The following is a 16964-nucleotide window of genomic DNA, read 5'->3' on the forward strand; positions in this document are numbered from 1 at the left end:
ATATCAGGTAAACCCTGTAACCCCCTGCATTGTTCTAGCCTTGTTCCAAATTTTTTGCGTAAGGGCGTACAGTGGTGTGAAAAAGTGTTTGCCCCCTTCCTCATTTCCTGTTCCTTTGCATGTTTGTCACACTTAAGTGTTTTCGAACATCAAACCAATTTAAACAATAGTCAAGGACAACACAAGTAAACACAAAATGCAATTTGTAAATGAAGGTGTTTATTATTAAAGGTGAAAAAAATCCAAACCATCATGGCCCTGTGTGAAAAAGTGATTGCCCCCCTTGTTAAAATATACTATAACTGTGGTTGTCCACACCTGAGTTCAATTTCTCTAGCCACACCCAGGCCTGATTATTGCCACACCTGTTCACAATCAAGGCATCACTTAAATAAGAGCTGCTTGACACAGTAAGGTCCACCAGAAGATCCTTAAAAGCTACACATCATACCGAGACCCAAAGAAATTCAGGAACAATTGAGAAAGAAAGTAATTGAGATCTATCAGTCTGGAAAGGGTTATAAAGCCATTTCCAAAGCTTTGGGAATCCAGCGAACCACAGTGAGAGCCATTATCCACAAATGGCGAAGACATGGAACAGTGGTGAACCTTCCCAGGAGTGGCCGGCTGCCCAAAATTACCCCAAGAGCGCAGCAACGACTCATCCAAGAGGTCACAAAAGACCCCACAACAACGTCCAAGGAACTGCAGGCCTCACTTGCCTCAGTTAAGGTCAGCGTTCATGCCTCCACCATCAGGAAAAGACTGGGCAAAAATGGCCTGCATGGCAGAGTTCCAAGGAGAAAACCACTGCTGAGCAAAAAGAACATCAAAGCTCGTCTCAATTTCTCCACAACACATCTTGATGATCCCCAAGACTTTTGGGACAACATTCTGTGGACCGATGAGACAAAAGTGGAACTCTTTGGAAGGTGTGTGTCCAAGTATATCTGGCGTAGAAGGAACACTGCATTTCATAAAAAGAACATTATACCAAGAGTAAAATATGTTGGTGGTAGTGTGATGGTCTGGGGCTGTTTTGCTGCTTCAGGACCTGGAAGACTTGCCGTGATAAAAGGAACTATGAATTCTGCTGTCTACCAAGAGATCCTGAAGGAGAATGTCCGACCATCTGTTCGTGTACTCAAGCTGAAACGAACTTGGGTTCTGCAGCAGGACAATGATCCTAAACACACCAGCAAGTCCACCACCGAATGGCTGAAGAAAAACAAAATGAAGACTTTGGAGTGGCCTAGCCAAAGTCCTGACCTGAATCCTATTGAGATGTTGTGGTATGACCTTAAAAAGGCCGTTCATGCTCGAAAACCCTCTAATGTAACTGAATTAGGACAATTCTGCAAAGATGAGTGGGCCAAAATTCCTCCAGGACGCTGTAAAAGCCTCATTGCACGTTATCGCAAACGCTTGGTTGCAGTTGTTGCTGCTAAGGGTGGCCCAACCAGTTTTTAGGTTTAGGGGCAATCACTTTTTCACACAGGGCCATGATGGTTTGGATTTTTTTTCACCTTTAATAATAAACACCTTCATTTACAAATTGCATTTTGTGTTTACTTGTGTTGTCCTTGACTATTGTTTAAATTGGTTTGATGTTCCAAAACACTTAAGTGTGACAAACATGCAAAGGAGCAGGAAATGAGGAAGGGGGCAAACACTTTTTCACACCACTGTATGTAGGGTAGAGCTTATTAGACTTGCTAAAATGCAATGTTTCCAATCCATCTGCTACCCCTATTACAATCATAAAACTAAGAAGCTGAGCAGAGGAGTCTAGTAAGTGAATCTCCTGGTCCTGCAGTGGGCGTACAATCCTTGTTATGTGCTGCAATTGTGAAGTAACAAATCCACGGGTTGGGCAACGCCGGCCCTCCAGCATCTTTCTAGCAGGCTTAGATTGCCATATTAGAGATCTGAAAATTGAGTTGATAATTCGGAACCTTTTCAGCAGAACAACCCTAGAGGAATTATGTAGCACATAAAATAACTGTAGCATCAAAATCATTTTAATAAGATTGATCCTTCCCACTGGAGTTTCAGCCTAGTCCACACTTTAACCCAATCACGCAGGGATTGAGCAGAGGTGTCAAATTAAGTTGAACGTCTAATGGACATGAGGTATCCTGTATGTCTTTTATCAGTGTAGGGACTGAGGGACAGTTTGGTGTTTGGAGCAGGGACAGTCTGCAAATCACTAGCTACTAGGTCCACAAAGGTCCTTTTAAGGACTGGTATAGGTGTAGATTATATAGGGTTGTACACGTATAATATACTTTCTTTCAAATATACAAAGTATATTATGGTGCACTGCTGACTGCTGTGCTGCTGAGTGTGGACTGATTCTGCAGCTGTCTTTTATCAGTGTAGGGTCTGAGGCAGGGCCGTCTTTAAGGCAGGGAAAAAGGGACAGCTGCCCTGGGCCCTGTCATTGTTGTGGGGCCCAAAACTGCTGCCTCATACTTGCCAACTATACAGGTTTAAATTCCCTTGTCCCTTGAACTTTTAGTCCTGTGCTGTGTCCTAATATCTCAGTGTGAAGTGTTGGTACTAATGCTGCATAGCTCTGCCCTATTGTTGTGTACAGATGACTCACCTGCAGGTCCTGTGTTTACATGTAAATAACCGGCATTCATATGTAAATAGCGGCGAAAATACTAAGTAAATAGCTTCAGCCGGCGGCATTAATATGTAAATAAAGGCAGCATTCGTATGTAAATCATGCACCCCTGCAGTGAGGAGATGATGTGCTGTAACCTCTAGCAACCAATCAGTGAGCCGTAATGTGTGCTGTAACCTCTAGCAACCAGTCAGTAAGCAGTAATGATATGCTGTAACTGCAGGCAACCAATCGCAATTGCTGCCTGATCTGATACAGTAAACTGATTTTAAGTCTAGCTGCTATTTATTTTATGTCTCAGAGCAGGTGGAGAGTGAAATTGCATGGGGGGGCCCAAAAGAAAAATTTTGCCCAGGGTCCATTCAATATTAAAGACTGCCCTGGACTGAGGGACAGTTTGGTGTTTGGAGCAGGGACAGTCTGCAAATCACTAGCTCCGATAAGCGCACTCGCCTAGCTCACGACAGTGTTGACTACTTCACATTTATAAAAATGAATGAGGCATGGATCTCGGAGAAATTCAACACTTGTGACCAGTAGACCATGTATATGCATAACTCTATAAACAATTTATTTAATCTAGCACACAGACCTTTTTTCTACCTTTGGTTCACTTCCTTGTACAAAAAAAGCACACCGTACTATATGCCCGTACCCTCCTGTTTGAAGAGGTTGAGCGGTGTCATATTTTTGGGTCCTGCAGCGAATTGCTGGTATCAGTGCTGGTGTCAGTGCTCTCTATCGCGGTGCTGGTGTGGTGTCAGTGCTCGCTCTCTCTATCACAGTGCTGGTGTGGTGTCAGTGCTCTCTATCACGGTGCTGATGTCAGTGCTCTCTCTCTATCACAGTGCTGGAGTCAGTGCTCTCTATCTCGGTGCTGGTGTCAGTGCTATCTATAACGTTGCTGGTGTCAGTGCTCTCTATCACGGTGCTGGTGTCAGTGCTCTCTATCACGGTGCTGGTGTCAGTGCTCTCTATCTCGGTGCTGGTGTGGTCTCAGTGCTCTCTATCACGGTGCTGGTGTGGGTGCTCTCACGGTGCTGGTGTCAGTGCTCTCTATCTCGGTGCTGGTGTGGTGTCAGTGCTCGCTCTCTCTATCACAGTGCTGGTGTGGTGTCGGTGCTCTCTATCACGGTGCTGGTGTCAGTGCTCTCTCTCTATCACAGTGCTGGAGTCAGTGCTCTCTATCTCGGTGCTGGTGTCAGTGCTCTCTATCACGTTGCTGGTGTCAGTGCTCTCTATCACGGTGCTGGTGTCAGTGCTCTCTATCTTGGTGCTGGTGTGGTCTCAGTGCTCTCTATCACGGTGCTGGTGTCGATGCTCTCACGGTGCTGGTGTCAGTGCTCTCTATCTCGGTGCTGGTGTCAGTGCTCTCTATCTTGGTGCTGGTGCCGGTGCTCTCTATCTCGGTGCTGGTGTCAGTGCTCTCTATCTCGGTGCTGGTGTGGTCTCAGTGCTCTCTATCATGGTGCTGGTGTCAGTGCTCTCACAGTGCTGGTGTCAGTGCTCTCTACCATGGTGCTGGTGTCAGTGCTCTCTATCTCGGTGCTGGTGTGGTCTCAGTGCTCTCTATCATGGTGCTGGTGTCAGTGCTCTCACAGTGCTGGTGTCAGTGCTCTCTACCATGGTGCTGGTGTCAGTGCTCTCTATCTCGGTGCTAGTGTCAGTGCTCTCTAACACGGTGCTGGTGTCATTGCTCTCTATTATGGTGCTGGTGTCAGTGCTCTCTATCACGGTGCTGGTGTCAGTGCTCTCTATCACGGTGCTGGTGTCAGTGCTCTCTTTTACAGTGCTGGTGTCAGTGCTCTCTATCACGGTGCTGGTGTCAGTGCTCTCTATCACGGTGCTGGTGCCAGTGCTCTCTATCTCGGTGCTGGTGTCAGTGCTCTCTATCCCGGTGCTGGTGTCAGTGCTCTCTATCCCGGTGCTGGTGTCAGTGCTCTCTATCACGGTGCTGGTGTCAGTGCTCAGTCTCTATCGTGGTGCTGGTTTCAGACAGTGAGGGAGATAGCAGCGGAGAAGTCAATCAGCAGGCAGTGCCAGCACCATGGCTGAGGATCAGCACTGGACTTGCACCTCCGGACCACCGCAGTGGAGCCCTGCATAGGTGGGGGTAAGGGCCGGGCAGAGGGAGGGGCTCAAGCACAGATTGGCACACTGGGACACTGGCACAGGACTGCGCTGCCCTGACTGTGGCACTGATCATCTCCTGCACCCCCTTCATAGCCTCTCCTCCATGGCCTTCATGCGCTCCTGAATTGTCAAAATTTCAGAGATAAAAAAAGAATGCTTGTCATTGTCGATCCCAGATTCACTTAATACTTTTGTTATGTCAGTGTCCATGTTGTGGGACTATGTGTGCACAGCTAGTAAGTATTTTGTGGCTGAAAATATGACCTGGAGGTTTTTAAGGTTCGCCTGCCATTAAAGTCAATGCGTTCGCGAAACGTCCCGTTGGAAGTTCGTCCATCATTAATGGGCTACTATGCATTGCATAGTAGCCCATTATGTGTCACTTACCTGATACAGGAGCCAGGGATGTCACCGCTGTCCCCTGTAGTCTGGAGCATCCATCTTCTTCCAGGTATTGCTGCTCCGGCCACTCACAGCACCGGAGCAGCGATGACGTCACTCCCATGCATGCACACGGGAGCCGCCACTAACGGCATATCGCCGCTGCTAACGGCGATAGTGCGCCTGCGCGCCGCTGTCTACAGCGCATGTGTCATAGACAGCTGTCACTGTCTTTTAGTAAATATCTCCTAAACCGTGTAGGTTTAGGAGATATTTCTTGGACCTACAGGTAAGCCTTAATCTAGGCTTACCTGTAGGTCAAAGTGGTTTGTAAGGGCTTATAACCACTTTAAAGTGGCATTCAAAACTTCCATTAGGATCCATGATCAGCATTTACAAACTGGAGGTGAATGGTACTTTAAAATCTTCAACAAAGCTCGCTGAAACTCTGCAAATGTAAAATACAGTACAAGCTAAAGGCTGTGTGAAACAGGCTTAGAGCTAACCTCAAGCCCTACCTTTTGCACTGCTGTGCAGGCTCCTCTCTTGTAATGAAATTGCTTTCTCTGGTTTCACTGCACACAGTTGGAATACATGTTGGAATATATCGGGCAATTTGGATGTTTTTAGCCCGGAATTTTCTTGGGAGCAGTATCACAGGTGCGTTCAGTCCCACTGCTGCCAGCCTGTAAAAGTTTATAAGAGCCTGAAAGGTGCTGTGGCATAGATATATATTATATATCGCCGTGGCTGCGCTCTCCGTTGGTTCAAATCTTACCTAACTCACCTCACCTTCAGTGTCACTTACAACTCTACTTCCTCCTCTCCAGCTTCTCTTTCCGTTGGGGTCCCCCAAGCTTCTGTCCTTGAACCTCTACTATTCTCGATCTACACATACTCCCTGGGTCAGCTGATAGCCTCCCATGGCTTCCACTACCATTTTTATATGCTGATGCCACCCAAATCTATCTCTCTGCCCTTCAGCTCACCTCATCAGTCTCCTCACACATAACTAATTTACTAACGGACATATGAGCCTGAATGTCAAACCACTTCCTCAAACTGAATCTATCTATAACTGAGCTCTTCATATTTCCTCCCCCACATGCCCCTTCCCCTGACTTCTCTGTCAAGATCAATGGCACATCTATCAGTCTGTCCCCACATGTCAGGGTGCTAGGGGTAACCTTAGACTCCGAACTGTCCTTTCAGGCCCACATACAAGCCCTGTCCAAATCATGCCGTCCTTAGCCTCCGCAACATTTCCAGAATACGCCCCTTTTTAACGAATGACACCACCAAGCTTCTAATTCACTCCCTGGTCATCTCTCGCCTCCACTACTGCAACTCCCTCCTCGTTGGATTACCTTTACAGCCTATCTTGCTTCTAACTAATAGCCCTTGTACACGCGGTCGGACATTCCGATGGAAAATGTCTGATCAGACCATGTTGTTGGATAATCCGACCATGTGTGGGCTCCATCAGACTTTTTCCGTCAAAATTTCCGACCAACAAAGTTTGATAGCTGGATATAAAATTTCCTGACAACATGATCCGATCGGACTTTGTCCGATCGTTTGTAGAGAATTACGATTGGACAAAGTGCCGCGCATGCTCAGATCAAATTACGAGACCAAAGCTATTGGCTACTAGCCTGAACCTAGTCCCATCATAACGAACGAATGTCATCACGTTCTGAACGATCGGGTTTTCCAACAACTTTGTCCAACCGTGTGTATGCAACACCACTTCCGGACTAAATCCGTCTGAATTTATCCAATGGATTTTGTGGTCGGAATGTCCGACCGTGTGTACAAGGGCTTACACTGTTTTACTTCCTCCATCAGGTCATCCCCCACAGCTATTACCTTTTGTATCAATTGACCCTCCCCCTTAGATTGTAAACTCTAATGAGCATGGTTCTCTGATTCCTCTTGTACCAAATTGTAATGTAACTGTAATGTCTGCCTTAATTTTGTTAAGCGCTGCGCAAACTGTTGGCGCTATATAAATCCTGTATAATAATATAATAATAATTACTTAATAAATAAGTACTTATTTTATTTAGCCAAGACATCCCCTTTAACAAAGTAACAAAAAATATATAAAGCCCAACTCTAGCTTACACTTTTAGAAATGCTTGGTCTGCATGTATGAAAAATATAAATAAAGGCATGTGAAATAAAAAAGAATGCATATACTAAATACTTCCATTACAGCTATTAACCACATACAGTTATCCAAATACAATGTTTCCCTATATTGGATCTTATATAAAAACTACCATGCTGAACATTTACCCTACAAAAAAGAGAAAAATATTTATTGTGAAATACGCACTTAGAAAACCCTTTATCCATTTTTTTTAGCTTGTGCTAGGTTCCACACTGTCCCCATTGTTGGTAATTAGCTTAGTACAAGCTGTATGTAAGCCTCTCAGCTCCCTAGAGGATTACACGCATCATCTGTAATGTGCTTTAAAAAGGATTTTGTTTTCATAATTTTATGAGATCATATTTATTTTACATAATATCTATAGTGTTATTGTACAGTACATGATTGTCCGATTTTTGTAATCGTGTGAACTGCAGTATGCATTAATGGTCACAAATAAGTATTGAACCGTTTACGTTACTACATAACTTATTTTTTCTGCTACATTCTATAAAAATAGCAGAAGAGAATAGAGCAGCCAAAACACACATAGGCATATTAATAAAGCAGTGAATGTGACTTTCAACAGACATTTACAGTTGGTGAATCAATAACTGTCATTCAAAACATGTGAATGTTTGGTAAATGTCAGATTCACTGTTATAATATATCCCTTGGTGCATATACTGCATAATTGTCTAGTACAGTCTACAAAGGAGGAACTTCTGATGTAACGTTATATCTTGGTGCATATTTTTAAAATTGTTTGTTTTAGCTGATGAATATTTGTAAAATGTACAATGTGGCCCTGCAGATTGGACAATTGGTAATGCTGTTATTTCCTCTCTCTTCTGCCATCTAGTGGTGTTTTTTGTTTAGAACTTTTTTTTTCTAAATTAAACCATTATTTTTATAGGCATGCTACCATGGGAAATTTGACTATAGTCACTCTAAATAAAAATTGTATTTATTTTTTTGGTAGCAGACAACACATTTTGATGGCTAAGCTACAAGGATATACAAAGCTGAATAGTTATACAAAGCTGTATAGTTATATACAGCTATACTAAAAATGAAGTGTTTAAATACAAGCTGGCTTACTTAATAAAGTTGTGCAAGAAGTAAAGTGCAGTAACCCATAGCAACCAATACATTTTTTTTTTATTGCTGCAGTCAGATTTCTGAAATAATAGTTCATAATATTTACCAAGGGCTGCTAAAGTTAATACTTTTCTCTTTGCCATACTATATAAGCCTGAGGGTACAGTGCACATGTTCAGAAAGGGTAATTCAAAAAAATGTTGAGTTCAATTATGTTAAAGCTCTGGAAAGTAGTAAGCTGTCCAATGACAGACATAGGGCAGTTGGATGAGAGGACAGAGTGTGACTGATGACATCTTTTTTAAACATGCAGGCTTGGATAACAGGATTGTGAATGATTATAGATATGGAAGGGTGAGGTAGAGAGAGAAAAAAGTTTTTGGAGAAAACGGTATCTGTCTTATTAGCAATAGATATTTAATACATGTCTACTGATTGGACATGGTTGTTATGTCTGGAGCAGCAGGAGAGAGTGCCACAAATGGCTCTTTGAAATAATCTTTGATTCCAATAGTTTAGAAACCCTTGTCTAATTACTAATGTTCCTCACAAGTTAAGCCAGGGCAGGCAGGTAGGTAGGTACTGTACGTGTGTATCACATCAAGCTTTGCAACTTAATTCCATAGCTTCAATGTTGACCTGAACATGCATGTTTATGCACAATAATGTCCAGAAAGATTTCTTCTAGTTGTTGGATTATTGTCTGGCAATTGACTGCCATCCAAGGTACTTTATGCTATTATTTTCTCTCCTGAGAACAGTCATCTGGAACATCTGCTGCTACCTATATCCTCCCAAGGACCCTTAAGCCCCATACACACTATCAGATTTTCTGTAGATTTTTTTTCCTTCAGATTTACAAAAACCATATAATATGAGGTCAAATAAGGAGTTTCAATTTGTATGCAATCAGGCAGGCCCTTCTACTACATGGTTTTTGTATATCTGAAGGAAAAAAATTAGCAGAAAATCTGATAGTGTGTATGGGGCTTTACTCGGCCTACCTGAAATTGGTCAGATCTTGTTAAATCATCTCATATTTGTGGGTTACCTTTGGTGGTTTCACAAAAATATCCCATTAAATAAAGAAGTACTAGATGCTAGGCATTTTTTATCCTGTAATCTCTACATTAGTTGCAGACTTTGGGCGTGCTACACACAGCCAAAAAAAGATCATCAGTATACACAGGGCATGTGTACCACATCCAGTCCTTTTGACCTGCTTCCCCCTCCCTGTACACAGCAATCAACTCTGACTAATGATTATTGTGTACACAGAGAAGGTCTGAGAAGCTGCAGCTTAAAAATAAAAAAAACACTTAGGCCGCGTACACACGCGCGGACTGTTTGCCCAACCTTGTTTGTCAAACAGTTTCGGCAAACAGTCCGCTCAAAATTTGCATGAGCGGACTTGCCCACACACGAGCGGACTGTTTCAGCGAACTGTTTGCCAAACAGTTCGCTCAACTTTTGAAATGAACGGACTCGCCCACGTAAGGAGGAGGCAAATCCGCCCATTTCGAGCGCGTGTACAGGTAGGCGGGGCCCGCGAGGGAGACGTCGCGGGCTCCGCCGCCTGGAATGGGCTTAAAGGGGAACCCCAATGCCGAAAAAAATCGGTGTGGGGGTTCCCCCAAAGTCCACACCAGACCCTTGTCCGAGCACGCTACCCGGCCGGCCAGGAAAGGGGGGCGAGCGAGCGCGCCCCCCCTCCTGAGCCGTACCAGGCCGCGTGCCCTCAACATTTGGGGGGACCAACCCATGTGACATATACCATGTGACACCGCCCCATTGTCACTATATAAGACCGCACAGCGCGGCTCTGGCATTCCGGCCGGAGAGCTCGTCGAGTCAACATCTCCAGGAGAAGAAGAAGAAGAACAAGAAGAAGAACAAGAACGGAAGGCGGCGGCGACGACAGCGGCGACAACGGCGACAGAAGACCGGGCCACCGCCTGTAAAAGAGCTACAAGAAGGCGCGGTGGCCCGGCAGAAGAACCGAAGGCGGCGACAGAAGAACGGAAGGCAGCGGCGACAGAAGACCGGGCCACCGCCTGCAAAAGAGCTACAAGAAGGCGCGGTGGCCCGGCAGAAGAACCGAAGAGGGGGACAAGACCCCCGAAGTCGGGAGAAGAGGCCGGCGGCGGGGAGGAAGAAAGCCGGACTCCTCCGCTAGTAAAAGAGCTACACACAGATAGCGGAGGAGTCCGGCGAGAAGACCCCCGAATACGGAAGACCCCCGGAGCTGTGCAATAAAATATTTTTTCCCTGTGTTGTGTTTTTTTTTGTACTTTATTTCACAGGTGAATGGGTAGGGGTACATTGTACCCCATACTCATTCACATAGGGTGGGGGGCCGGTATCCGGGGGCCCCCTTCTTAAAGGGGGCTCCCGGATTCCGATAAGCCCCCCGCCCGCAGACCCCGACAACCAACGGCCAGGGTTGTCGAGAAGAGGCCCTTGTCCTCATCAACATGGGGACAAGGTGCTTTGGGGTGGGGGGGCCGCGCGGCCCCCCCTTCCCCAAGGCACCCCCCCATGTTGAGGGCACGCGGCCTGGTACGGCTCAGGAGGGGGGGCGCGCTCGCTCGCCCCCCTTTCCTGGCCGGCCGGGTAGCGTGCTCGGACAAAGGTCTGGTGTGGACTTTGGGGGAACCCCCACGCCGATTTTTTTCGGCGTTGGGGTTCCCCTTTAAGCCCATTCCAGGCGGCGGAGCCTACCTGTACACGCGCTCGAAATGGGCGGACTTTCCGAGCGGGAACTGTTTGCTCATTTCGAAAGTAGCCTACACACGGGCGGACTGTTCGCTCAAACACAGTTTCAGCGGACAGTTTTTCGGAATTTCCGAAAGACTTTGTCCGTCCAACTGTCCGCTGAAACTGTCCGCTGAAAGCCCACACACGGGCGGACTGTCCGCCCAAACACTGTTCAGCGGACAAGGTTGGGCGAACAGTCCGCCCGTGTGTACGCGGCCTAAGACAGTGTTTATCAACAAGCTGCATACATAGATCACTACACAAAGATGCAAAGTAACACATTGTTACCTTTGTATCTATTCTGTTCAGTCTTCTGCAGATCAAAGGGATAAATGTTGATCTGCAGATTATGTCAGTTAAAGCAACCTAACAAGCAAAAAAGTTTTTTGTTTTTTTAATAATATGTTTCTCTATTTATTAACACATAGTTCACTCTAATCAGCCCTAATTAAATCCTTATTCTCCTTATCCGTTCAATTATTATTTTCCTGCTGACTTTTTTTTTGTCTGTCTTCATTTTATTAACCATTAATATTTATATATAAACTTCTTTTGTGTGTTTTGTTCGTTAATAATTTTTACATATTTGAATGAATGAATGATTTGTATAGCGCTGCAAATGCGAACTGAATCGCCTCAAGGCGATTGGTCCGTCCTGTGTTGTCCTGCTTCTTAGAAGAGGTAGGTCTTGAATTTTTTTCTGAAGGCCTGATGGTTTTCTTCCATGCGGATGTTCGTGGGTAGAGCGTTCCATAGCCGTGGTCCTTGGACTGCGAATCTTCGTTCTCCCTTTGATTTGTAGCGGGACTTGGGGATGAGGAGGGGGTTTTGGTTAGTTGATCGGAGGTTGCGATTGGGTGTGTAGTGTTTTATTTTCTCACACAGGTATCGAGGAGTGTTTCCTTGTGTGCATTTGTGGGTGAGGCAGAGGGTCTCAAATGTGATCCTATATATGTGTAAATATATTTAACATCATGTATTTACACATTTCACATAAAAGTGCAAAATTGAAACACACACACACACACACACACACACACACACACACACACACACACACACTGTATTCCATTTGTAAATAACTTTGTAATGCTTTGTACCAGAGTCATAATTTTAGTGTCATTTTACACTGGACAAATTACAGAATAAAAAGTGCACTTTTATTTGAAGTAACACTATTACTTATTTTTAAACTAATACCAGTCAAAAAAAGAAAAATTGTGTTTTGTTTATCTTTCTTAAAGCGGATGTAAACCCTCACATATACCCAGTGAAGTGAACAGCCTCAGATGATACACAGAGATGAAGCAAATCTCCCTACACACAGTATCTCACAAAAGGGAGTACACCCCTCACATTTTTGTAAATATTTTATTATATCTTTTCATGTCACAACACTGAAAAAATTACACTTTGCTACAATGTAAAGTAGTGAGTGTACAGCTTGTATAACAGTGTAAATTTGCTGTCCCCTCAAAATAACCCAACACACAGCCATTAATGTCTAAACCGCTGGCAACAAAAGTGAGTACACCCCTGACTGAAAATGTCCAAATTGGGCCCAATTAGTCATTTTCCCTCCCCGGTGTCATGTGATTATTTAGTGTTACAGCTCTCAGGTGTGAATGGGGAGCAGGTGTGTTAAATTTGGTGTTATCGCTCTCACTCTCTCATACTGGCCACTGGAAGTTCAACATGGCACCTCATGGCAAGGAACTCTCTGAGGATCTGGAATAAAGAATTGTTATATCTACATAAAGATGGCCTAGGCTATAAGAAGATTGCCAAAACCCTAAAACTGAACTGCAGCACGGTGGCCAAGATCATACAGCGGTTTAACAGGACAGGTTCCACTCAGAACAGGCCTCACTATGGTCCACCAAAGAGGTTGAGTGCACGTACTCAGCGTCATATATGTTGTCTTTTATAAATAGACATATGAATGCTGCCAGGATTGCTGCAGGTTGAAGGGGTGGGAGGTCAGCCTGTCAGTGCTCAGACCATACGCCGCACACTGCATCAAATTGGTTTGCATGGCTGTCATCCCAGAGGGAAGCCTCTTCTAAAGATGATGCACAAGAAAGCTTGCAAACAGTTTGCTGAAGACAAGCAGACTAAGGACATGGATTACTGGAAGCATGCCCTGTGCTCTGATGAGACCAAGATAAGCGTATTTGTTTCAGATGGTGTCAAGCATGTATGGCGACAACCAGGTGAGGAGTACAAAGACAAGTGTGTGTCATATTTACACTGTTATACAAGCTGTACATTAACTACTTTACATTGTAGCAAAGTGTAATTTCTTCAGTGTTGTCACATTAAAAGATGTAATAAAATATTTACAAAAATGTGAGGGGTGTACTTACTTTTACTGTATACTGTATGTTTTACATGTATATCTGCAGTCTTCCGCTTGGTATATTCTTATAAAAGTGCACAATGTTGGTTATTTACTAAAGGAAAATCCACTTTGCACTGCAAGTGTACTTGGAAGTAAAGTCGTTGTAGTTCCGAGGGGGACATGCAAGGAAAATAAAAAATTAGATTGCACATGATTGGATGATAAAATCAGCAGAGCTTCCACTCATTTCGAATCTACCCCTCAGATTTACAGCAATTGCACTTCCAAGTGCACTTTCAGTGCAATTTCAAGTGCACTTGCAGTGCAAAGTGGATTTGCCTTTTCGTAAATAACCCCCCATTGTGTTAGAAATGTTCTCTTCATGTTCAACACTGGGAGTAAAGTCTTGGCATACACTGTGTGACAGCTGATTGGAGGAAAGGCACCCCCCCCCCCCTTCACATAGGCAGAGAACGGAAGGAATGTGCTGTGAATAGACCAGCTCTCTGCTAATCTATTTATAGCACCCACCCCACACAAATTTTCAGCTGCTTTTATCTCCTGTGTCAGAGAACTTGATCATGCTGATAACAAAAGAACGGAGCAGCAGAAAGACACAGACTTAGGGTTTTGGAGAGATATAAGAATACACTACAGATATATTTGCTTAGGTCAAATTTCATGAATCAGTTTTACATCCACTTTAAGTTTAATTGTCTAAGGATTGCAAAAAAAAAAATAATTGTCAGAAAATAATTTGGATAAAAAAAAAAAAAAACAACAATAGATGTATTACCATGTTATCTTAAAGTGAAGTTCCACCCAAAAGTGGAAGCTCCGCTTATCTGCTTCCTCCCCCCATCTGGTGCCACATTTGGCACCTTTTTTGGGGGGGGGAAGATATCTGCCAAAAACAGGTACCTGATCCCACTTCCATGTAAGGTCACCTCGGCGACCTACGTCATTTATGAGAGATAGAAAATGCCCCAGTATCTTTCTATGCCCCCTCGTTCCCAAACACCATGTCCCTTGTCACCGCCGCTGCATCCAGGACAATGCACTGTTCCCCAACCGTCTGGGTTGTAAGGGGGGGGGTACATAGAGCCACCAGAGGGATATGCTCCTGCTGTTGTTAAATTGCTGAATGGAGCAGATGTATGGCTTGTTGGGAGTTGTGTGTGTGTGTATCTATGGACACACACAGCTCAGGTCCTGGATGGGAGCAAACATGCATGGGTGTCCTCTTCTGAGCCGTTAGCTAAAGGTGAAGCCTGCAACCAGGCAAGGGAGCCATCAGTTTGGGGACTGACCGGACAAGATGGAAAGGGACTTTTTGAAAGAAGAAGACCAATCATCTTGTGTAATTATGGACCTCCCCTTCTGAAATAAAAAAAAAAGTTTAGCAACATGTTACAAAACCTATACAGTGTCAGAGAGGGCAGGTAATTTGGATGACTGCATGACTAAGTATGCATCAATCGAAATTTGATCAGCACTATTCTGGATTTTGCAAATACAAGAATTTATTCTTACATTTGTTGATTTAAATCAGGCCCTAAAAACAGTGCAATTAGACTGGAAGATTAGACAAATAATAGATCAAGTACAGTGTAGTGTAATAGCCCTAACTTAGTAGTTCATGTATACATAGCAACTCCATTTGATATTTGTAAAATAAAGTTAACATATTCTTTAAAGAATGGCAAAATGTCAACTCCAAGAAGACTTTAAATTGTTATTTGCCAAGCTTGGTTGATATCACAGAAATAATGAACCATGTGCAAGGATGAGACTATTACATTGTATGATCCTTACGTAAAGGACACAACAAATTATTTTATGCCCTGTCCATTTCTTGTGCAGATATGGAGCAACGGCATGAAGTCATCTCTCAGGAGTCCAAAGAAGGCTTTACCTCTAAATCTGGTGAGCAGAGAAGAGATACCGTGACTAAGAACGATGAGTACAACTGGAGGTTAGCACAGTTCCTGGGGCCCAACCAAGCAGACAACGAGGAGTATCACAGTGATTCCAACTCTGCAGAAAGTGTCTGCACGGAGGACTTTGCAATAAAGTTCAATCAAGGAATGGTTGAACCAATTGCTTGTAGTGGGGAAAAGGAAGATGAACAAGGAAGACATTTTGCAGATGATTCTGAAAATGTGTCTCTCTCCCTTCCATTATGTGAAAGCAAGGGGGATCATTTCACCCTAAATACAGCAAGTAGAGAAGATATATTGCAGCAGTTCAAGGAGGAGCTAGAAGATGACTTGCAAGCTGCTCTTAAATTCAGCGCAGAGAAGACGGTTGCACTGGAGCACAGGAAAAGGAGAGACAGCATAGAGTCTCTGGGGGGACAGATCTCAAAACTGAGCCAAGTATATACTTCTGAGCCTTCCAGCATTCAGAGTTTGGAGATTAAGGGTTCTATTGTCAGTCATTTATCTTCTAACCGTGAATTTCAGGTTGTCAGGGAAGACCAGGTGATTGACAGTAGGTTGGATAAATATCCACAGCATCAAGACCATGTTCCCAGTGTATCTTCACATGATTCACCTTCCTTTTTTCCAAAAGTAACCATGAACTCTGAAACTCATATAGGTAAAATGGAATATATAAAACCAGACATTTCGAAGGACCTCAATCATATGCAAGATATGTCCTCTCAAATAGACACATTAGATGGAGTCTACACCATAAGATCTGAAGACAACAAAAAATCCTACACAGAGGTTGCCACAAAAAAAGAAGGTGATTTGCAACCTGATGGATCCTGCGCTCTCCCAAATTATAGGAGGGACAAAGATGGATCAGCAGGAAATCCAATTTCTGGTGAAAATACATTTTTCAGTGGAAGGGAAGTGCTACAATCCAAAGACGAGAGCAAACAATTATACTCCCAACTAAATACAAGTGGTACATGCAGTTTAAGTAAGTCTTGAAATTTTAACATCAAAGCTTGTAAATGTGTTTAACTGTACACGTGAGAACCTGAAATAAAAGTTCCAACTTTTTGGAAAAAAACATACACAACTGGCATATAAATCAGTCAACAAATACAGGTCTCTACCTCTTGTGGAATGTTTTGTAGCTTTATATTGTCATATTTCCTGCTGCCTAAACAAAAAGTTAATGAAGTCAAATACAGTATAACCTTCTTAAAACAGAAGGTATTTGCACATCTCACTTTTATTACAAATAAAACAAATAAAAGTTGTATTCCTCGTATTAGGATAGTGGGCAGAGACATTCCTTTATGCCAATGCTAAAACTGCAAATTGGCTTTAAAAAATGATGGCATTGCCCACTATCCTAAAATAAGCAATAAACGCCTTTTTTTTTTGGATCTGTGATAGTGAGATGTCCAAGGCAGTTTCAACACCTGGGTATGGGGACAGGTCTGTCCTGGGTACAGCTATGCTTTAGGGACCATACCCCTAGCTGGACACACAATATCATGTTAG

General features: G+C 43.8%; 1 protein-coding gene across 1 annotated transcript in view; it reads left to right on the forward strand.

The window, feature by feature from the left end:
* LOC143940588 (uncharacterized) overlaps positions 1–16612 on the forward strand; it is a 54833-nt gene extending 38221 nt beyond the window's left edge. Inside the window, exon 5 of the mRNA XM_077462106.1 lies at positions 15364–16612. Coding sequence (XP_077318232.1) covers positions 15364–16442 — 1079 coding nt within the window. The 3' untranslated portion in view covers positions 16443–16612. The remainder of the gene's footprint in view (positions 1–15363) is intronic.
* The last annotated feature ends 352 nt before the right edge of the window (positions 16613–16964 follow it).

Source organism: Lithobates pipiens, unplaced genomic scaffold (genome assembly GCF_037356315.1).
Source record: "Lithobates pipiens isolate NorthernLeopardFrog02 unplaced genomic scaffold, aLitPip1_a1.2 Scaffold_3, whole genome shotgun sequence".
Lineage (NCBI taxonomy): Eukaryota > Metazoa > Chordata > Amphibia > Anura > Ranidae > Lithobates > Lithobates pipiens.